This window comes from Poecile atricapillus, chromosome 7, assembly GCF_030490865.1.
Source record: "Poecile atricapillus isolate bPoeAtr1 chromosome 7, bPoeAtr1.hap1, whole genome shotgun sequence".
In the NCBI taxonomy this organism is placed as follows: Eukaryota; Metazoa; Chordata; class Aves; order Passeriformes; family Paridae; genus Poecile; species Poecile atricapillus.
The window spans coordinates 6595852-6619938 of NC_081255.1; the positions used below are offsets into that span (position 1 = coordinate 6595852).

The following is a 24087-nucleotide window of genomic DNA, read 5'->3' on the forward strand; positions in this document are numbered from 1 at the left end:
TGATCCTTCTCAGCTGTCCATAAACTGCTGTGCATTTCCAGCACAAGAATGAAGATGAAGCTTCCAGCATGAAGCAGTGGTGTGGGACTGCACTGGAGAATAACCTGCAAGGATACCAGCTTGGGAGATGCTGCACACAAATGCTACAGGCCAGTCCAGGTCTAGGAAAGAAAGAAGTCAGAAAACAGCAGATGCCCCTCCAGAAAATACCGGGGCTGGAGCTACTCATGCTGCAACCTGTGGCACAGCTGGTATCAGAGGCAGGCAAAGGACAGCTGGGGTCTGATCACTGCAGGCTGACATTTATCTCCTAAACTTTTGGTTTCTACCTAGGTATTTCCTGACACCTGAACAGGTAAGTTGAGGATGCTGTGAAAACAAAACACTACTGAGTTGAAGCTGGAAGTCAAAAAATTCTCACCAATTTTGAGATTTTAAAATTTCAGCAGCCAAGAGAGACAATGAAGTATCAAGTGCTACTTGTTTCCCCCCCAGAATCCCACTGAAATTTGTACTTCAAGCTACAAGACATCTATATTTACAGCAGATACAAGTTATTTAAGAATGACACTGAATTAGCATACGGTTACTTGGGAATGACAAAGGAGGTTTCATTTTTAATGTTCATAAGTCACCCAAATTAATTAGTACTTTAAAGTGGCAATGAATCACTTCCTGAAATAATTTGTATTGGCTAAATTAATTCCTGTGAAGGGAGCCAATTTGCTGATTGTAAATTATAAGAGCCCCTGACTAGCTCCTGTGTACACTGTGTACCATTTATAAGACTACTGGGAAACAAAGGATGGCTACTTTTCATCAGTGAACAAGACTGCAGCCCTATTAAGTGACTAACTTAAAAGTGCTACAATTACAGGTTTCTATTTAAAGAATCCAAGCCAGACATCATTAAGAAACAAAGCTGGATGTTCAGAAGAATGGAAAAATAAACAGAAGAAAGGCTTGTTTTCCGAAAAGGTGCACCAAAAACCTATTTGAAGGGAATATTTCATCCTCTTAGATTAACAACGAGAAGTTCAGACATGCAGGGCTAATGATGAATTCACTTCCATCACAGGGCAATGCCCATAGCTGACCTGAAGCCTGGAGTTCCAGAGCTGCCTTCTCTTACCCATGGTTAGATGACTGTTTCGAGACCTCCATAAATTTAAATTACTTTTGAGGAGTGATGAAGTGAGAAAACACATACATGGATTTCTACCTACCACTGGCAGCCTTCCTCCCAGGAGACCTCTTGCACCCATCCAGTACATCCCACCACCCACCCACTCTTTGGTTAAAGACTGCAGCACTCTTAATGGATTTTCTTTCTTTACTCCTCCAAAAGAAAAAAAACGTACACAAAGCTTTACCTAAGCTAATTTGCATGGCTGTCTCCTGTTCTTATCTGCATCTCCTCACTGGTATCCAAGCCTCGACATTTCTGCTTGTGAAATCCTTCCCTGGTAACCTGCTTATCAGCAGTAATGAATACTTGTGCAAACAGGTACAAAATTAAATGGCTTCTTTACAGTGATTATGATAGATTGAGCCATGCTTAATCTACATAATCAAATTGCTTCTGTGTTCAGCTGTAATACCTTTTTGCTGTCCTGGGAGCAGGTTCAGCCTTTGTTTCACTTTCAACACCTTCTTTCTGAGAAACACTGACCATGCCTGGGAAAAAGGCTACTTTAGGTGCAATCACTTAACACACCACGTTTGAGGCATATAAACACTGCATGAGGGCAGAGCAGCTCCAAACAAAAGGTGCCCCCTTTAGGGAAGGAGAAAACATCCTGCAGGACACTTGGGGAAACGCAAAGTACAAAGCAATCTCCTCCAGCTATGATCCACATACCCAGCCATAACTGACCCTTCTAAGACAGATGACATCTCTACCCACTTAAATGCACTGAGCTGCTACCACTGCTGTAATTTCCTTTCCCTATGCAGGAGCATCCCTGCATTCAAGAGCATCCCCTGTTTACATGCTACTAAAATAGAAGACTGTTGTTTTCAATCTCGAGACCAGACTCTTGATTCAAATCAAGCTGTTTAAAATGGATGGCATGGGTATATTATAAAATCCTTGACTTGGGAAATTAAAAAGGATTTAGTCCAGAGAATGTTCTGAAAAGCATCTCCACGTCTAACTGATTTTTATCAAGTCACTTAGGCCAAAAGTATCCTGAAGCTTTCTCTTCTTTTAAACACTGTCCAATTTTTAGCATAAAACAAAAAGGGATAAATGGTTTTCCCCACAAACAGTAAGTAGGTGCTATTTAAAAAATATCCAACAGCCTATTTGCTTTTGTCCAAAACACAGCACTGCATGAATCTGAGCTTTTCCTCATAGTCAGCCTGCTGGCTTTTTGTTTGCCTGTTTTTTCCAAAGAGTGTAACAGAATAAGTAGCCTACAAGCTAGTGCTCATTTCTAAACACTTTTATAAATTGAAAAGTGAGTAAACATGGTGCAAAATGCTAATAAGCACTTAGGGAGAATAATTTCTCTTCCTCTTTATAGTTTTGATACAGGTAAAAAAGAAGGTGCTGCTGGACCTTTGAGTTGGACAGGTGACAGCTCCAGACAAAAGGTCTCTGCATCTTTGTAAGTAAAGACAAAGCAATGCAGAGGGAAAAAATAAAAATACAGGTTCTGGCAAGGGCCACTAGCACAGCTTGACTTACGCTCAGGAGGAAGAAAAAGCTTGAATTACATAAAAATAGATTTAAGAAAGAATCAATGACATTTAATCTGAAAGTTTTAGTTAAGTTTTAATTAGGACCTGAGATTTTGCACTTAAGTGCATGAAGTGAAGGAGTACATGTACTCATGCTTCCCAAGATAACTGACAGATCTGAAACTTACTCATCTCAAAAGGTTAATTAAAGAACAATCCTTGACAGAAACACTGTATGGAAACCGAGAGTCTGCTCCACTGGGGAGCCCTGGGGAAAGGCTGTGCTGGTATCTCCCACCCCTCAAGAACAAAATGAAGATGCTGCCTGGTGACCACAGCACAGAGATGAGCAAGATGCTTTGAACCAGCCCAGCAAGAAATGGAGAAGAGCGTGCCCACAGCTTTATAAAACTTGCTTACTGTGCTGCCTGTGGATCTGGGGCAGCTTTCCCAGCCCCAGTGTTGGGCTCTGCACAGCTGCTGGCCTGGAGCTGCTTCCACACACCCAGTCCTGCAGCAGAGCAGGTGGGATCACAGCCAGTGCTGAGAGGTATGTGTGGTAATTCTTATAATTCTTATAATTAGGAAACAGAGTGACTCACCCAGGATCAAAATTGTAATAAAGCCAGAAATAGGCTGTGGGTTCCCCAAATCCTGCAGATAATGACAACACTTTGAGGCACAGGCCTTCTCTGGTTCAGCCCAGCATCAGAAAAAAAAAAAAAGTCAGCTCTTAGGGAAGCCTGTATATGCAAAGCCCATTTGAAAAAAATTCATGGCAAATTGAAGATACATTATCAAACTGAAGAACAGGAGAGTTTCATCATTTGAGTAAGACTTCGTGGACATAACTGAACTTTGGCTGTGCGGTAATTTAATTTCCTAAGAACATGAGCAAAGTCTCAATTAGGTCAGAGGGGATCGCTGCACCAGTAGAAAAGAAGAGAAATGTGCAGCTGGATCTGTGAAAAGATTTGGTGCAAGGAAACATTGAGGACTCTTGGCAGAAGCAAGCGAGGCTGCTTGCTTGGTATGTACCACAGGCAGTGGCAAAAGCCACCCACAGGCAGCTTTTTGCTGCTGTCTTTAAAAGCTAGAGCAAGGTACTGGGGCTGCCACAGGAGAAACAGGCTCATTTAGAAGCCCAGGGAAAAGCAGACGAATGCTGAAGGGAAAAAAAAAAAAAGACCAGAACAGCAATGGATTCTGAATGCTGCTTAATGGAGTGAAGCCTGAACATTATTTGGTGCGATCTTGACGGGCCTGATTTAATTATTACATTTTTGTATAGTATTTTTCATCCTGATTATGAAGAATTGCTTGACAGCCCTTGGTGACTGCTTAGAAGTTTCTCAGCCACTTCAGCAGAAGGTCTATCAGAGCACATTTATCAGAGAAAAGACTGCTAAGAGTGGACAGCAACAGACACAACCCCAGGGGTGAGATATCTCTGTTAGTGCCTGTAGAAGAGACAACCAGAAGAATGGTGGGCAAGACAATCCAAACACTGATGTGAAGGCACCTCAAGGAAAGGCATTTCTGGACACACAGGTTCCCACAGCATGTTTTTATTCAGCAGAAAGACAAATTACCTAACTTACAACAGCCACTCTTCACCTGAGACACGTATACCAAGCCCTCCTAAGTCCCCAGCCAGAAAGAAGCTGGTGATCCAAATCACTGACTCTCATGCCCCTGTTCAAACCACAGCAGCCCACTTCCTACTTTTAAACACAAAGGGCAGTTCCAGACATGTGGGTTTATTCTGGTTTTGACTCAGAAGTGTCCATCTGAAGTGAGTTTATGTCAGTGCCAAATGAATCTCGGTGTTGGGGAAGTGTCTACACACAGAACGCAGATTGGTAGACGCTGTCTTTGTGAATATGACATCTCAGGACAGCAATTGCACAACATTTCAATTCATCTACTTGCAAGACTGAAGTTAAAATCAACTCCTTTTTGCTTCTTCCCAACAGGTCCCTTCAAGTATCTGATCTGAAAACACTGTACATACAAGAGTTACTTGCACCATTTTTTTTAATGCAAGCTTTTCAAGAGCACTCTGAGTTCAAAAGCAGCATTTTGTTCTCCAGAGCAGCCTCATTCTGAAAGGCCACAGTCATAAAAGCTGCATCAGGTCTGTCTGCCACATTAGTACATATGCTAGGGATGTGAATTCAGTGCCACTGGAACAGCCACTCAGGTGACTGCAGCCTGCACTCACCTCCTTTACACATCTACTCATCTAAACACAAAGGCTGTGTTCCAATGAGCAAACCCAGAGAGACACAGGAACACTGAGACATGCTCCACAGTGAGTATCTGCAGGCACAATCATTAAAACAACAAAACCTCCACTTAATGCACCCACAAAAGCCATCAAGTGCAAGAAATACAATTCTGCCCTTGGGATTTCAGATGCCATATAGAGGAATTCAAATACCCAGGTGGAAGAGGTAAGATCACAGCAGCCTCTTCTCCCCCAGCATTTCAGTTACCCTGCAAATCGTCAAGGTTCTCACAATGACCTACAAGTACCCTTACTTTTCCCATGAACAGGAAAATACTGAGCACACTCAAACCCTCAGCAAGGCTATTTTGTGAGAAAGCAGGAAGCATTCCTTCTGCACCCAAGCAGAAAGCTTACCCCATCTGGAAGTGCCCTCCAGCACACAGCGCTCACAAACTCATTTGTGTCATCTTCTTTCCGGTCCTTGTCCAGGACACTTTTGACTGTATCAAACTTGAATGTCAGCAGTGTCTTTGAGAGGCCCTTATAGTATAAGTAAAGGGAATTATTTTCACTTCCTAGAAATAAAAAAAATATAAGTATACAAGATTAGGTTCTGGAAAGACAAACAAAAATAAGGGTTCTTAGCTCTTTCACTGCTTAAGACAAGCCCATACATTTCCTTGTAGTTACCATCGTGCTCATGGTGCCCTGGTAGCTGGAAGTGCTCCACAGCAAACTTCCATCACACTTAATAATAGAACGGGGTTTTATCACAAGACAACTGCAGTGTGCAGCACACCTGCAAAACATACAGGATTCCAAGAACATTCCACAATTTCCTCAGAGCAAAGCATTTTGAGCAGAGCATCTGCACTACCACATGAATCGTCACTACATCCAGCCTGCTCAAAGGCAGGTAGCACTATCAAGTTTTGCCTGCCATAATCACGTATGACAATTTGGTCTGTGGAGGTTTAAGCAAGAGAGACTAGACTGCACAGGCTTTATTTAGAAATACATCCCAATTTCTGCCTTGCAAGCTGCACAGCAATCAGAGAACACACAAGCTAAGGTCCTCCCTTCAAGTGCTGGCACAGCTGTCCTCCTGCTCACCCACAGCTATCAGCCTGTCACTGCCTTCCCAGCAGGAGCTGTGGATTTACAGGGCTTCAACAGTCTGGCTTAAGCAGTGAAAGGACAGGACAGCCACAGGGGTAACTATTGATTCAGTCTTCTGAGGAGCTGTTTGCAATGTGGGCAGTATTTACTTCACCATGTAGAATGCCATACTAAGTGACAAGTGCGTGGCCCAGCCTACTGGTGATGTATGAAGATGTGCCAATTGTTAATCTTGAAAGACATAATTTATATCAACAGCAATGACATTAGTAGTTGATTTTGATGACAGCAAGGCTGAATCATCAAGCACAAACAGCTGCAATGCTGTTCTTCCATCTGCAATGGAAGAAAACCATCTATAGACCCCCTGGAGGTCAGGACTGCCAATGCCATTCCCTGGGAGGGGAAGGAGCGTGGAAGATCAGAAAAATTTTCTATTAAGAAGCCCATGCAGCTAAATAGCACAAGTGGTGGTGTGCTTTGCAACTGGTGAGGCCCCAGCTCTGAGGAATCCTGTTAGCATGTCAGGGGGGCTGCTCTACTCACCACAGGCAATGTAGTCTCCATTGGATGCAAGCCCTACGAAGTTCTTCTCGTTGATGTGACCCTTGAAGGAGCGCAAGCAGTGAGGCTTCCCTACGTTCCACAGCTTCAGCTGGCTGTCTGTTGACCTGAAAACAATACTTAAATTTACCCTGCTGCCATATGGCAGGAACTCCTCCCTGGCCACCCTGCTCCTCAACACTGCAATGACAAGGTAAATGTAGGAAGCCTTAGTGCACAAGAGATTTATCCCACTTTCAATCATATGCAGCTCAGCTTGAGCTCAGAAAGATATCACCTTATTTTAAAAGCCTGTCAAAACACATTAGATGTTTGAATAAAAACTTCCCTGAAGTATTACTCTTCCTTTCTCCTCTCAATTGCAGAGTCCTCCACTGAACTGTATGGCCTTTGGGCTATCACTGCCTCCCTCCAGACCCTCACAGATCCAAAACACACCGAAGTTATTTATATTTTAAACCTTTACAGCATGACTAAAATCTGTTCCCTTCTCTGTGCCAGCTGCAGTTCTCATTCATGTCTTTCCAGGGCTAGGGTAGGAAGCAGTCTCCTCACTCCCCAGGTGCCCTGAAGCACATTCTCCTCCTCCTGCCCAATATCAAGCAGCAGCACAGAAAAACCTATGGGGGCTCAGAGTTGCTGTTAAAATTAAATCTGTTTTTCTCATGTGTAATCAAGACTGCATATAGTTCTGGATACAGAAGTCAAGTTTCTACTTTTTCCCCCTTGTCAGGGAAAGCTAAATATTACTTTTCAAAATATACAAAATATGTTGAAATTAAATCACAATCGTTGATTTCTATGCAAATATTCCTGCCTTCAAAATGTTTTTCTGTTTACTGTGAGAGAACATTTTGCCTTTGGGGTTAGTAATCTCTGCTGCCTGGCAGACCTCAAATAGGAAGATCCCACATTTCCAGGAGATATAGGATTAATTTCTTCCCCTAAAGCTGAAGAGACACGAACGTAATCTCTCACTCCACAGGCATTATTTCCTAGCAATCACAGCTTACATGGCTCTGGTATTCTGGCACTCACTGAGATACACAGTTGGGGAACAAATGGTGAAATGGTGGAACTGAAACCCCATGAAGACGTTTTAAAGAAAGGGATAGTGCTGTTCTGATCCCTAAATTTGAAAGAGATTGGGAGCAGGACCTGTCAGCCTCCTGGCTGGGAGGGAGGGGAAGCAGGCCAAGCTCCCCCACATAGGTCACATCACCAACCTTGCTGCTCCCTGAATATTTAGAGCTGAAAGGAAAAAACTCAAATCACACAACATCCATCAAATATTACCAATGATGTAAGACATTAGCCTTGCACCAGTGTCCCATTTACCTAAAAATATAGCACAAAAGAGGAGAGATGCACCTTGTGCTATCCTGCAAAAAAGCTTATCTCAGTCCTCAATGACAGCTGGAATGACAAAGGAGCGATAAGGGAGCTGCAGCAAGATTTGTTAGTCAGTATTACTAGTTAGTATGAGGTCAGACCAGAAAGAAGGTATGAATTTTATCTGTAATACTGTGACTTAAGCAGGAGTGCATTCCTAACCCCAGGCTGAGATGGGAGGCCCAAAACAGAGCATTCAGCTTCTCTGCCTGGTGCTTGTTCCACATCTGTCCCTGCCCTACACTGCTGCTCATTCTCCCTTCCCTTGTCCTTACTCTGAGAGGAACAGCTCAGAAAAGGCAAAAAGGTGTATATTCCTGCTTTTTTTGGCCCACAAGTACAGGCAGGTGCTTTCTGTGCTATTAGGACAGCTGTATTTTTAAAATGCTGCTTTTAAAAGCATCAGAGTTGCCTGGAAACTAAACTTTCCTGCAGCCAGGAAAAAGCAGCAAAAGACTAATCCCTGGTCCACAAGCTGTCAGACTCCTATGACAGCTGCTGCTCTTAGCTTCCCATCAAGAAGACCTCAGATACATAGGCACTTAACCTTTACATTTTATTGGCATACCTACTAGGTGTCTTCATTAAAATAAAAACACTTAAGTCTATTACTAATGGAAAGTTTTTTCTGTTAATGAATTCCCATCAAGCTCTAGCCATGTTTACACTGCTTAGGATAAGCATGCCATGACAGAAGAAAGCTATCCACCCTTGAACTGCAAGGAGAGACAAAGGCCATTGATCCTGGTGGTGTTACACCGCTCTTCTGGTTTCATATCCTCTCCAAAAAAACATCTTGGATGTGCTGCTCTGTTAAATCTGTGTCTCTGTAAATCAGCACTGTAATCAATGTGTTGTGCTAAATACCAGGCAGTTCTGAACACCCTTGAGGTCAAAACCTATCTCTACAAGGCAAAAAAAATCAATGCAATCCATAAAACAGCTTTAGCTAGAAATCTAGAGAATCTGAATACACATATAATTTTTTTCTTAAATCAGTGCCTGATTTTTGAGAATCACTACTGCTGTTGCCTCTACCAAGTCTGCAAAAAGGAAAGGCAGGAAAAATAATCTGCACTGACATTTCTCCCTGTTCACACACAAGAAGGTAGGTGGACTCTTCGGTTGGTGCCCTCACCCTGCTGCTGCCTGTCCAAGTCTGACAGCTCTAACAGCTCTATTGGTAACTCCTCTCAGAACTTTGGGAGATGCTTTCTCAGAATGCTGGCCAAAGCAGAACAGGGCAGTTCTGTCCTAAAACATCCCATAAATGATGCTCCACTTGATTATGGCTGTAAAACATTCCCAGCCTCCTCCTGTTTCTATTAAACACTTTCTCTAACAGAGATTTGGTTCAAAGCATTAAATTTAATTTTCTCTCTGTTCCACATATGAATTTGCAGCCTTATAGAGTTATAATGTTAATAGAAGTAGGAAGAGAGAAGCTGATTAAATATAAGCAGTACCAGAAGCCACCAGGGAATCCTCCATCATGCAGCTCAGCTCAGAGTAACTCCCTTGCAACCTGAAAACACCTTAAAATGCTCTGTTTCACTGTATAAAAACAGAATCAAGCTGGATAACCACTGGCTCAGCACAAGGTAGCAGGCATACTTCCTGGGATTAGATCTACCTCTGTGAACTATCCCTGCTGCTCTCAGATGTTAGACACGAATGTGTTGAGATCAAGCATTCCCCTGCAGCCCCTCACCTTCCCCATTAGGTAAGAGGGGTTCAGGAGAAGAGGTCTGTAGCCAGTCATTGCCAATTATCTGACACATCCATTCCCATGTGACTGAAAACCTATCTAGGTGAGAGGCAGCCACATCTGGCTTTGGGGCAGCCACATCTGGCCTGAACAGAAGCTGGAGAATATTGTTCCTCATGACCTCCATAGCAGATCTTATGGTGGCATGCTATTAGAGTCACGAAACACAGCTTCTCTTTGTCCACTTTCTAACCCAAATACAAGACAAGAAAGGGCTTTCACAAAGCAGATAATAAATTACCATAGAACAGATCAAACAGTCAGTCCTACTTGAGCTGCTTTCAGGATGTGGCTAAACCTCCTCTTCAGACCATATACATAGCAGTACTATTTGATCACTTCTGTCACTCATCAGTTGTGCTTTACTGCAGATTATTATCCCCAGGGCTCTGCCAAGAGCTTTCTCTATCACAGAGCTCTGGTCAGGAGCATCCTCAGTGCACACAGTGAGAGGAAAGTCCACCTGCAGCTTCCCAAAGTCATCACAGGAGCCACATCCAGTTGTCTTCATATTCCTCTTAAGCATTTTAGCTCCACAAGACAGAGCACAGCCAAGTGACACAGGAATGAATTTCTATTTTTGACTTAGAGAAAAGCAATGATCTGCTTCCCAAAAGCACAGCAGCCTGTGAGAGCAGCCACCCACACAGGTGAACTCATTCAACAGCCCTGAAGAGCACTGAGAAGCGAGGGCTACACAGTTTGTAGCCTACATAAAAGGCAACACTTACGCAGAGACGATTTCCTCCCCGCTCACAAATTTTGCATAGGAGACAGCCTTGCGATGCCCTTTGAACACCATGATGGGCTGCTTAGTGTTGCGAAGGTCGTAGTAGTGAACACAGTGATCTGGAAACCAGGAGGAAAAGGGGAAAAAAATTCAATCACTTGGGAAGGACTCATAAGACCTGTAATAATCACAGCATTACAATAATCACAATCCTGCCTGCAGCCTCCACATCTCACTTCAAGCCCCATCTAGGATAAACAATCTGTACTACAGCAAAAGAGTGTTTAAAGCAGGCTTCCTAAAACAGCCCCAAAATTCGTTCTACAAGGGTCCCTGCTCCCTTTTCAAAGGGTCAGGAAGGGAAAAAGGTGCACTCATATGTGTGTGCCTGTACATGTGGCCTCCTTCAAACCTCATGACCCTGTTCAAGGCAGCAGCTAAAAGGACTCTCACCTCTTCTGCCTGTCTTCTCAGCCCCCTGGCCAGCCAGTCCAACTGCTGTTTCTAATTCCCAGCCTCCTTCTTTTCCTTCCTCAAGCCGTCCCCTCTTGGAAAACTGTTAAAGAACTCCAGGGTAAAAATTCAAGTCTGCTATTAAACTGGATTGTGGAAAAGCAGGATGAAGTATGTCATGCTTGCTTCTGGGTGGATAACCTTCCTATCTTTGTTTTTTGCTTCTCTCCTCTGACTTCATTACCAATCAAGAAAGAATTAGCATTTCTGCTAATGAGGGAACAGACTAAATTCCAGCTCATTTTAAGATTTAATTCACAGATGTGCCCCAGTGCCACAACCATATAAAAGGGATCACAGCAGAATTAGCGATACGCTTGCTTTTCTACACAACTAAATGTCAATTCCCAAGAAACCAGAAAAACAAGAAGAGAAAACCTCACAAGACCCAAGCCCCAAATACCCTCCCAGTGCTCCTTCCAGCTCAAAAAGGTTAATAAACTTCTTCCTTCCCAACTTTCCATCTTTAATGTTGAATTTCATTTAATTACCCCTTGCTAATCTGGAAGCACAGGGAGGAAAGGCCACACAAGGAAACCAAGCTGGACATCTCTCTTACCAAGCAACTTGTGATACCCCAGACATCAGCTGAAATCTGCTCTGACCCTCTTCCCACTGAAATAACATCATACTGGTGGAAGCTTATCACAAAGATTACATATAAATTAATTTAAATGCCAATAGCTACAGCTATTATTATATTTGCAGAGCATTTCAAGCTGGTGCTGTCTCAAAATCCCACATGGTTTGAGAGATAACCAGGTTTACATCAATCAAGTTACTGCAACCACCATTGGGCCAGCAAGGGGAGCTCCTCCTCCAGATTAAGCAACAAATTGGTGGCCATGGCAGGATGGAGTGGGGACTGTGTCAGAAATACCTTCAAGAAAACCAGGTCTGCAGGCAAATCACCCTCCCCTCTCCCTGTTTCCATCACCTTACTCTCTGCAGATGACCAGCTCAGAAGTCTCTCTGGGTAAGGATTTCTGGCTCTTCTGCTCCTCAAGGTGTAAAAGCAGATGCTCCAAGCAGCCACACCAAGTTTTCTCCACTACTTACACACTGCCAAATTACTCTTATGTTGAAAGCCAGCAGCTATTGCACCCCTTACTATCAGCACTGAGGCTGCTGTGCCCCAAGCATGCTTTCAAACAGCTCCTGTGTTTTTCACCTCTGAAATATTAAACCTCCAAACAACCAAAATCCCAGTGTGCTCCTACCACTGGGGTATTTTAATTAGCTGTAGAGCAACGTGATGGTGCAACAGGCTTATTGCAAAATGGGTTAATTTTCTAAGGGACTTTGAATGAAGCATTAACATTCTAACAAAATTTGGGCATCTTGGTCTCTTATACTTCTCTGAAAGCTGGAGCCAAGAAACTGCACAGTTTTTCATCTATCCAGCAGACCTGTGGGAGCTATGAAACAGTTAACTGGCAATTGTTATTTTAATGAGCAGAATGATTCTAGCAGGGCATTTTATTAGGAATCAGTTACTGGATAAGCCTTTCAAGTCTATTTTTGCTTACAGTTTCAACACTGGCCCATCATTAGAGCACCTTTTTGAGCACCAGATTTTATCCTTCAAGAAAGTGGCAGGGAAAGGGATACCTGCAGATGGCTGCATGTGAGCAGCTGGAGCAATGCAGGGAAGAGAGAGCCATAGCAGGGCAGACAAGTCTATTTACAGAGCAAAGCCACGAAGTTGCATTCACCTTCCAAATATCCCAGTAAACAGCTCAAAGCCTGGCAGCATCTGGCCCCAGCACGGCTGTGCCTCTCAGCATCAGCAGGGCAATCAATCACTGTCTGCTCTCATCACAACGGGTCTGAGGGAACCAGCAAGGCCAGTGGGTTCTAAAATTAGCCACTTAATTACTAATTGATTATTTCAGCATACAAAGTGTTGCTGCCCAACTGAGTTTTAGTTTTTTGTTTGTTTTTTTACATTCAACTGAAGCAGCTATTTTTAAGTAGATGTATGAAGACGAATGCTCAGTGCACTCATTAAAATCTGAACAGGTGGTCATGTTTTACAATTAAAAAGATACTCTCTCTTGTAGGCCATATGGACTTTGCAAAAAACATGATAAAAATGCCATCTGCTGAGGAAGTAGAGAGCCCCAAAGTGGAGCTAAATGAGAAAAATACAACTCCCAGGTACCCCGGGAGAAGCCTTGCCTGGTGGTCTTTGCGGAGCTGAAATTGTCTGGGATGGGCAGCATCTCTGGTACACCAGTAGGTCCAAGGTGAGGTGGCAGAGTGCTCTGGGAAGCTCAGAAAAAGAGTTTTTCCTCAAGAGGCAGCTGAAGGTGAGGGAAATGGAGTGGGCAATGAGGGGAATCAAACACTTCCTGAACTCCACAAGAACTTATCAGCTCATCAAGAATCCCAGTGCTGACCCTTGGCATCCCTGGCAGACAGTGGAGCATGCTCCACTGCTAACCAGCAACACCAGGGGTATTTGCTTCTTGTTTGCTCCTCAAAATGAACATTAATATCATAATTCAGCTAGTTTCCACCCCAACTAGAAAACTCACTTAGAACAAGTTCATCTTAGAATTCACATTTACAGAGTTAAAGCCTCCTGCCTGCCCAACCCTTAGGTAGCAACAGCTCCTTGCTTCACCTCTTCTTTTGCATTCAAGCTTAATTTAAATATTTATGAAATAATGGGAAAGAACATGTATATATTTCATAACAAATTAAACACTCCAGAACAAGTCTCGTCTAGTTCAATGTCACTGCAGAAGTTAAGCATGACAGAAATCTGCTGCTACACCTTCTGAATTAAAATGTTTGCTGGTAAGTCATTTTATTTTTTATACATATATTTTTAAGAGATCTCAGAAGGCAAAAAGGGCAGCTAAGCTCAGCCATTGCTGCTGAGAGGTCTCTGACCATAAGCCTGAGTTTTTAAATAGTGCTTTTCCATTATGCTCAGCTTACTTCCCTTAAGACACTGCTGCTTTCACCTTTGAGCCATCTAGTGACAACTAATCAAAATTTCAGACTTCTCTAAACTTCTGAGATCTTGCCACCTCTTCAGTAAATACAACCCGTGTCAGCAAAGGATAGCATCCCTCTCTGCTCAGCTGCTCATAAATTCACAGACTCTAGCTGGCAGGAAAAGGGCGAAAGAGAAGGATTTGAGGGGTTTGTGCTGAACAAGGTGAAGGGATCAGCACCTCCTCAGTCTCAATTCTTGGATTCAGCTTAGTTGCAGGGGTGGGGATGCAGTGAATGAGCTGATGATGTGGTTACACAGTCATAGAAAATCAGGTTTAAGAACTTCTAAAATAAGATAATTGGGAATTGCTAATGGAACCAGGCAGCATCATAGGTAATCTCTGAGTTGTTTAGAAAAAATGATCTTGGATTTTTAGTTGTTTAAACAAAAGAAAGAAAAGGACAAAGTCTGTTTTTGCCAAAAGTGATTTTCCCTACATTTAGACTTGTTACTAAAATTTACAAAACTGCTGTTACCAGCAGGCTTTAGGCTCAGCAGCACCTATTGTAGGACTCTTACTGTGTACTGATGAGCAGCAGCTCCATAAAGAGCAGCAAGGGTTATGACAGGGTGTCACACAGCAGCAATTTTATCTTTCACTGAGTACCAGCACACACAAGGCAGCCACACACAAAAACCAGAGAGCAGAGCAATCCTGCTCTCCAGGTAACATTCATCCTCTAGGTCAAGTGTTTCACCCACCTTCACCATGAACATTAATCAGCATCAGCTAATTCACAAGACCCCCCCCAGGCTTTTTTCAACCAAGAACAACTTACTTGAAGGAATATCAAGCCAAGGACAGCAAAACAAAAATTTACCTGCAATGCAACAGTTTTATATTCAAAGGATGTAACCACTAGAAGCCCCAAGAGCTGCATACAAAGGTTCTGTGGCTCTCCTCTGGAAAACTAAATTGCTGGAGAATCAATGCCCATTTTTCTTATTTCAATCATTTAAAAATGCACATTTCTCAACTGTTCAATATTTAGATTATTGATCCATTAAAAAAGTAAGTCCTTTACATTACTTGGATTTCTCAGTGCTCACAGACTTGAGAATATAAGTGGTGCTCCGTGTTCCACAGCAGATGAATATCACAGACAAGAAGATGCTCATATTCAAATGCAGAGCTGTCAGGTAGGCAGCCAGATGTTAATTAAGTGGTCTGGGAGAAGTATTCTGTGATCAAGGCACATTTTGGACCTTTTTTTTTTAATAAAATACATCTTCAATAGCAAACCTAAAGGTCAAAATAATTCATACATTAATGCTCTGGCTACAGCCTGCAGTCCTGCACACTTCGTGCTACACATCTTTTACTGAAACAGAAGCTCAGGCTGGAGTGTAATCTTTAATGTGCTCTTGTTCTTCTCTGACCATGATGGTCTCATTTTTTAGGTCTAGTAACTCATGTCCTCAGCTCATGATTGCCCCAGCTTCTTCATTTATCTGTTTTCCACCATGTGAACTTCAAGCTTGGATCAAGGCTGGCTTGTTCTCACCAGTGAAACTCTGTACATCAGCAGTAACATTAAGAGACGTTTATAGTCTGAGGGGGTGTATTTCAATGACTTGTTTAACAAGACAAACTGAGTCAGAGCAAATTTGGTGCAAGGTACCTCTGCTCGCCATCAATTAGATTTTCCTGGGGAAACCAAAAGAACAGCAAAATAAAAGTATATAAAACAAGCCCACAAAACGCTTTTCATCAGAATGAAAGAGGGGAGACATGACTTTGTAACATTTCATTTCAGTTTTATTTTCATTGGTTAAAAAAAGTGATTTCAGAGATCCTGGAAGAAGCCTCTATGACTCAAACACTGAAAGGGTCAGCTGAAATCCAATTATATATATTTAAACATCTACCTACACAAACTGATCCTTCCTTTTACTCTCTTCTCCTCTGTACACCAAGTGTAAGCAAGATCACTGAGTTTTCAGGGCTCTGAGAATTGTAGCTAGGCAACTTGTTTAGCAGGAAAATATACCTGTATCCTTATGCCTTCAAGTGTCCAGAGTCCAGTGGTTCAAATCAAAGCTTCCTTTGAGTGTCTCTGGCTAAAAGGAAAGAGTACCTGCTTTTATTTCCCTACGTGGTATTGTCATGAAAGGGGGCATAAGCCATCTTGATGAATATTTGCTGCATGTAGATAAACAAGAGGTAGAACAACAGAATTTTAGATGGATTAACCAAAAGTCTCTTTTCTGGCCAAGCTCAGTGTGATTTCTTGCTATAAAAAAGGAAGCTTGCATCCACAAAGGTAAAGTCTTTGGCTGGACTAAAAATGGAAACAGGATCAGGAGATTCACATGAAACCTCAGTTTTCACTAGGAAAAACTTATCTTCTGTTAGGGAGGAGAAGGAGGAAGGAGATAAAAAGGAAAAACATCCTGATTTAAAAATAAATCACTGTACTTCCATCCAGTACACTGAACATGACACGGCACATTGGGGGACCTTGGTCCTGAGAGAAACCTGAACAAGGGCCCGGTAAACAACACCTGAGGAACGGCAGACAGCTGCCACCAGAACCCAAACCTTGAAAATTAAATGCTTGAAAACACATTTCCTGAAATTACAGAGGAAATCTACAAAAGCCATTTGCCTAGCTCCAGAATTACTTGCAGACTAACTAAAAAGTCATTAATAAAAAGAGTGGAAGCTCTCCAGTGGATCCTCTACATACCTGTGCAGCAGGAAATGGAGCCTCCCTGCCGAGGCAATGGTATCAAAGGCTGGTTGAAAGACAACTTAGAATTTAATTATGAGGAAGCCCAAATGAAACATAATCTTATACAGAATACAATATCTGTTAGAAATCCATTTTTGCTTAAGGGCCCTGAAAGTCATGGAATACTGTAGATTGGAAAGGAACTCTGAAATCCAGCCAGTCCCAGTGCCTAGTCAAGGATGGGACAACTGCAAAGTTGGATTAAATTTCCAAGTTAAATAATTGTGTTCAAGAGTCCTACTCAGTCATGCTCCAAGCATTTCCAAAGACAATTCTATAAACACTTCCCTCAGCTGTCTCAAAAGTGCTGAGGATGTCAGAGGATTAGGGAGAGTTTTTTTTTTTAATATAAACTTGCTTAAGCTATTTGCTTTTGACATAAGAAAGGCAAGACATTAGCCCACCTCTCAGCATTACAGCAATAATATTCAGGCTGTGTTTTGCTGCAGAAGTTTCTGGCTTCTCAGATCTTTCAGGTTTTGTCTATCTACACCCATAGGATGGGGGGTGGCATGAAGCACTGTCATACAACCTTAGCTCTCCTTTAATTCACTTTTTTTTTCTTACTAGTGAAAAAGACAGCTCAATTTTAACTGCTGCCAAGCCTGTAATACCAAACAACAGTACTTGCAGATCTTCATGTGATTGAGGTGGCTTTGTTCAGAAAGTTTAGGGTGGAGATTTAATCTTCCCTCCAGCAGAAAGGCAGGCTGGAGTTTGAATATCCATATGTGGGTCTTGCTCTGGAGAGAAGACTGGGGACATAGGACAGCTGAACATTCCATCTTTGGGAATAATTCAGCTCAACAAGACAAATGAAACTTCATGGAATGACACCTCCCTCAAAAAAATTTCTTCCAGGGCATAAGAGACAGCAGGGAGGACAAAAAGGATCTTTATTTCAGCAACAGAAATGCAGGGTGGCATTTGACAAAGAATGGTGAAGAAGCCTTCCAGCCAACAAAACACTAGAAAGAGATTTACTTCACTCGAGAGAGTAATACTGGAATGGGATATGAGCAGCGCAGGGTTTGGCCTATCACAAACCACTTCTGTGAGGGAAGACAGTGTGATAGTTTCTACTACATAAAAGAAATAGATGCTTCAGGAAAAGAAAAGAGATGACAATGCATCAGAGACAGAAAAAAAGTGGACTCAAATTCATAGGAACAAAGCCCTGAACTAAAAATTAGCACAAGAATTTTCTGAAGAAGGAATTAGAGTGTCAACAACAGTAAGTTGACATCAGTGCCCTCTGTACAAACCATTTCCCTTACTATAAAGGCAAGAGATTAAAAATGGGTTTGATACAGCCTAAAGCAAAGCACCTTTGCAGATGAAACTGTCTGGAGCATCGTGCTGAAGAATGCAGTGTGCTGTTTCTCTCTTGCAGCATGACAAATCATATGAGGAGCAGACAGCAGAAATCAACCCATGTCACCCCAACAACCCTGCAGAACACTGCAGCACAGGTAAAGCTAACTGGGATTTTTTATTTTTCATGTTTGTACCTTCCCTTCCAAAAAAGCCCCAATAAAGCAAGAAAAATTTATCCCAACAGCCATTATCACAGGCACATTAAAATGTTTGCTGGATATGGCTTTGTAGTCACACATTTTTTCTTCCAGCAGAAACTGCAAGTGCTTTGTTTCCAGAGCTAAGACAAAATTATTCATTTGATGCATTTGCTTTTTCCTCTTCTTTTTACCTGGAGTTTCCTTTGCAGTGAAGGAACAGTTTTTCTTTGAATAACCATTTTCTGCAGCCCTGGGGAAATCTCAGCAATCTCTTCTAGAAGCAACGCTCTGGTCCACAGCAGCAAACTGTAACAATGCCCTTATTTTGTATTTCAGGTGTGTGTCCAAGATGATTTGGGATGCGGTACTTGATTTATATTTGCTCTCAGAGTTCTGTCTAGACAAGTGGTACCAGACTCCTGGGGAGGTCCTGCATACCCCTTCTTCATAGGTGTCAAACATTCAATGGCCACTCAAAAAGGGACTGAACTTGAGAAAAGCATTCAATACATATTTTCCCTGCAGGTGAAAACCTCCCCCCTGTGCTCTAAAGACTGTACAAGATTAAGCAAGGTCTGTATGATTCATGTTGCTGGTGGCAAAATCTTAAAAAAAACCCAAGCAACTAAACCCTTAAAAGTAAGGAAGCCACAGAGCCCATGATGTTAGTGAGGAGATGAAAGGAAGTTTCTAAAGCAGAGGAAGGCACATGGGTATTTGGAGATGACGACTTAATCTCATTTTCCTACAGTGCAATACAGATGATGGGCAACAGCCTCCAAAAATTAGATTTAAGGAATCCAAATGGAAATCCACCCTCAAAAAAAATCATATTTAGGGAATTCAACACAAATCCAGCCCAAGTTTTCATTTAAATAAACAAACAAACAGCTCTGAGAAAAAGGAAAATGATCAACAGCGTTCTGTTTAGCAAACTGGAATATAAAATAAGCACCATGAGAAAGAGCCATTCCATGAAAACTGAAATAAAGAGCTGAGGTTAGACTGACTGTCTGTTAGCCTCAGTTTAATCTCTGGCAAAACCAACATCACAATAAGACCCTTCTATTTTTCCTTCTACAAAAGAAAGGCTCAGGGATGTGCCAGCACAGGGTTTAAGGTCAGCACTTGAAATATTTTGACAGAGCTCTGCAGGAAGCACTATACCCTGCTTCAGCCAGTGATTTGCATCTCTTACTCACACCAACTGTACTATTTTTTAAAAAATATATACCAACACTAGCATTCCTCTAAAGATCTATATCTCCCTCTGCTGAACAGATAAAGAGAACAGCAGCCTTGATGGGAACTGCCAACTGGGTTTTTAACCTTTGTATTGCACAGATTCCCTATAGCTCAAAGTTACAGATGACATTTGCCAGGTTATGGATAATGGTCTTTACACACCCGGGACATTTTGTTACTGACTTGTCTAAAGCTTTTGATACAGCAGCCCATAAAACCTTCACCCTAAATAACTTGTCTTGCATTAAGGAGAGAAGGAGGAGACATAAAACATTAGATATTAATCAGTTGAGAAAAGGGCTCTGATGCAAGGGGGAAGCAAAACAGATTTCTCTAGAACTCTTTTGAAACTTTGACCTTTATGGTTTTAAAGAGCTATAGCAATTTCTCACAGGACTAAGGGATAGATGGCTTTTGCACAATTCAAGGGTTGTCTCTCAGACTGTTGGAGAAACAAAATATTCAGTACACACAAGCAAGATTTACTAAGGCTACAAAACTAATGAAGAGAACAGCAGTAATAACCTGCAGCTTTGGAAAGAATACATTCTTTACATGTGAAAGAGGAAAAAATAATGCACTGTTCAGATGCAACATTCAATTACACTCCTAACACAGCTTTTCTCATTGACTACATAACATGCATAACTCTACATGCACTAGTGCCTGTAAACTGGTGTTCAAAATAAATTTTATGACACCTAGAACATGTGAATAACCATAATTTTATGGTAAAAGGTGCTTCAATCCATGCTGTTTAAAGGGAGTAGACCTTGGAAGAGATGAAACTTCTTACATAAGCAACAGGAAACTTATTTGTACAAGGAGTGCTGGGGACATCTATCAAAGTCAAAAACCACTGTCATTTGCTGAACATGTCTCTCTCAATTCAAGATACATACTGCACACAACAAACACTCTTCCTAATGCTAAAGCCATGTCAGCTGTGGTTCTTGAAAGAATCAAAGCTGCACAAGTCATGGAGCTGTGATGGAGGGAAAGGGCAGCACAGTTAGATTCCCTGGACCCATACACTCCAAGAGGTCAGGATCATGTAGACAAGGGCTTGAGCCATTACAAAAGATGGATGTAAACAGGAACATCCTCCCTAACATTTTAAGACTGCATTTATGCAGCAACAGCTTTCAGGTTTCTGTTGTATTAGCAGACATCATAGAAAGAGAACCAAACAAGCTTCAGAGCAGTCAAAGTGACTCTAAGGAAAGGGAACTGCAGGCTCCTGACAACCTGAATTTGCCAAATTATCAGTCAAACCTGATTTTAGTCCAGAACTACATTTTGCTTCACTAGCCTGAGGAGATACTAGCCTTCTTAACTAGGTTCTGGGGATGATGATCTAATTCATTACCTAAACTGACCTCACAGCAGACTCCACTGGAAGAGAGGAAGGATATTAAATACAGTGTCTGCTAAAATCCAAGTTTCAGATAAGAAGGCCTAAACCAAAGGTAGGGTGGATTATGTATACAGGGAAACAAGCACAAGAAAGCATGTGATGATAAACAAAGTATCCAAGGTAGAAAAGAAGCAACATACCCTAAACTAGCCAATGAAACAAGTCACATGAAGAGGAACCAGATTTGCACATGCATCCATAGTCTCACTTTGTCATCTTCTTGAGATATAAATGGCTAAAAGGAGCCTTGCCCAAACACATTCAGAACTCTACTCTTAAATTAAATGCTCAGACACTATGAAAAGATGCCTTTGAGATGAGAGCCCACAGTGCACTCACAGGTTACAGATTTTCCTGTGCAACTTGACAATCTTCACCAGTTAGTATGGAAGCACAGTAGCCAAATAAAAGTCTGGAAAAGTTAATCTATGCACCAGTCTGAACAGGAAGCCATTACAGCAGATGTCGTTCCAAAGAGCAATTCCTTAGAGCTACAAGAAAAACTGCAGCTTTGGAAACTGCCGAGGTCAGAAAGCATTAAACTCTTAAGGGATACAGCAACAGATAGCAGCAAGAGCAATTTGGCATTCTGAGAAAAAGATGAATGCTGGAGTTGCATATCTGTTCCGGAATTTCAAGGCTCATTTCAATTTAAATTTGAATTTCGTCACATTGACTAAATGACTTCTATGCCAGTTGTAAGACAAAATGTTCAGGAAAAGAATATTTAAGCAAACAATTAGCACGCTCATTTCTGCTAATGACAGATTTATCCTTCTCTCTAGAGACTGAAATGGAGCTTTTGAAGTTCATTTTATTCACTCACTTGATACTGAAGTGTGATGACCTCTGGGATAAAGTTAGGAAACTCCCGGTAGGTCTCTATATTGTTACTCACTATTCACTGCAAATTCTTTATCCAAGACAAGTCAGATACCATTTCTTCTGTGCAAGTAAAAAAGTTCTATCAGCTCTTAAACTCTTAAGGCTTATGTGAAAATTGCACATGCAACACATCCTGCACACTGATGAGAGGTTTCATGTCCCTTTGTGATTTCCTAGGAAGCAGTGGCAGGAAGACATTGCCTGGCAGATCTGGCAGCATCTCTGATGTGCAGGAACAGAAAAATCAGCTTAACTACAAAGATATTAAGTTCAAATAAGAGGGTATAGCTGCAGTTCTTCTCACTGTCAGTCCTGAGCAAAAGTACGATGTGATCCACCTACCAGAGCCAGAAAAATTGTCTTCACCAGGACAGCAGAAGGCTTGGTTTGCTATTTCACCTTCATTTATATCCCAGCATCCATGAAGAGGGATAACACAAGTCAAACCTTCAAAGATGTGTTCTCACCTACAAAATCCCACTAAGCTCAGTGTTTCCACCTCAGTAAGTACTTTGGGACAGAAGTATGATCACAGCCATACTAGCCAAAATCACAGATTCCTTCAAACAACCTCAGCTGACTCAAGTGCTGTAAATGCTTTTCAGTGCAAAACTAACAAAGCCTTTGCAGTGAATTCTGCAATGATTTTGAATTAAAGGTGACAAATGTGCACTTCCAAAACACAGACCTTGTCCCCTACTTCCCCTGCCAACAGCTTCAGAGATCATGGACTAGAGGAAGGTTATTAACTATCCACAAAATGAAAAGACACGCTGCAGGTAAAGTCCTGTCCAAGTAATGGGCTGAACTGCTGCATGCCAGTTTGCTTTCATCAAGGCTGAATTCTAAGCACTCACTGCTGTGAAGTTTTTCCACAGGTTTGAAAGAAATGCCTAACCTTTGTCTGTGCCTTTAAACACCGAGCTCAATTCATACGCTGAAGGTAATCTCGTAGCTCAAGCTCAAGGAAGCTGCCTAACTCCACCCTAAACATGTCATATATTCACACAAATAGATCCTGAGTCACTGCAGGCTTTCAATAGAAAACACTCCTCACCCATGAGAATCCATTAAGGTAAGACCTTGCTCTCAGCTGGAAAACATTAATTCTCTTCCAAAAAGGCACACTACCTTCTTGGCCATTAATATCCCATCATTCTTCTGAGTTGAGTGACAAGCCAGGTAAGTCACCCAGATCTGAGACAGAGTGCAAGGCTAACTCTATAGGGAGATGTTTGGAAAAGAGAAATCACTGCTCCAGTTACTGCAGCAGAAAAATCAATATTTCACTGGCCAGGATAGTCCCCAAAGTGGCCCCACTTGGACACCAGATATATTAGAAAAATGGAATGACGATGATAAAAAAGCCACTTTTGACCCTGAACTGTAAGTGCATCAGGGTGATGCAGAGACCTTAAGGGATATGTAAACAGCTGCAAATGAAAACAAAGCTGTGGACACAACAACAGGAGTCCTTCATAATGCTGATACTGATCCACAGTACCAAATTAGTTTTGTGACCATTCAATGAGGAAAGAAAGGGAACACCATTCAAAACCAGAATACAACACCACTGAGTAATGCTAAAGATGGTGGATAAGAAACATTTTTACACGGCCTGGAAAACATGGTGAGGAAGGGCAAAATCACCTTGGAAGGAAAAGCAGAAAGTGGGGAGGGGAATAAGGGAGAGCTGGTAAGGGAGGAGAACCTCGGCATTAAGAGCAGCTCTCATGTTTACTGAGGGTTTGCCCCTTGTTAGTAAATACTGGCATTGATACATGCTGCCAAAAGCCTGTCTGGGGCTAACACTGGTGCTCAATGGATCAGGGAATAACCTGATCCAGAAAAAAAAAAACCAATTCAGTATTGGCCATTCAATTGGTAGTGTGAAGGAAGAGATGGAAAAGCAGAGCCTGGGATGTTTAGGAGGGAGTATGGCATCTCCAACGCAGGTAGTCTCAAACTCCATTGCTGTAAGCAGTAAATCAGCATCAATCAGCACCACCCCACTTTTTCCCTGCTGTGGCCGCTTCAGCTGAACCCACGCTACCAAGAGTTTGTGACAACATAGCAAAGCTGTTTTAGAGACCAACCAAGGCTACAACTAATGCAGCAAAACCTTAAGTTCTGACCATGTTGGAGCTGTTCTGTTGCTATCCCTTGTCCATATGTATTTCTCTGCTGCTTGCAGTTATTTTGTGAAGCTCCTGGAGGGGAGACAGTCTCTGTCCTGCATCTCTGCAGCCCTGAAAAACCTCTCTCAGCCCTCAA

General features: G+C 42.1%; 1 protein-coding gene across 3 annotated transcripts in view; it reads right to left on the minus strand.

Annotated features, from left to right (window-relative positions):
- COP1 (COP1 E3 ubiquitin ligase) overlaps positions 1-24087 on the minus strand; it is a 124303-nt gene that overhangs the window by 26403 nt on the left and 73813 nt on the right. For all 3 annotated transcript variants that reach the window (XM_058842794.1, XM_058842793.1, XM_058842795.1), the window contains 3 exons: positions 10493-10610; positions 6584-6708; positions 5333-5493 (listed from right to left, as the gene is read on the minus strand). In XM_058842794.1, coding sequence (XP_058698777.1) covers positions 5333-5493; positions 6584-6708; positions 10493-10610 — 404 coding nt within the window. The remainder of the gene's footprint in view (positions 1-5332; positions 5494-6583; positions 6709-10492; positions 10611-24087) is intronic.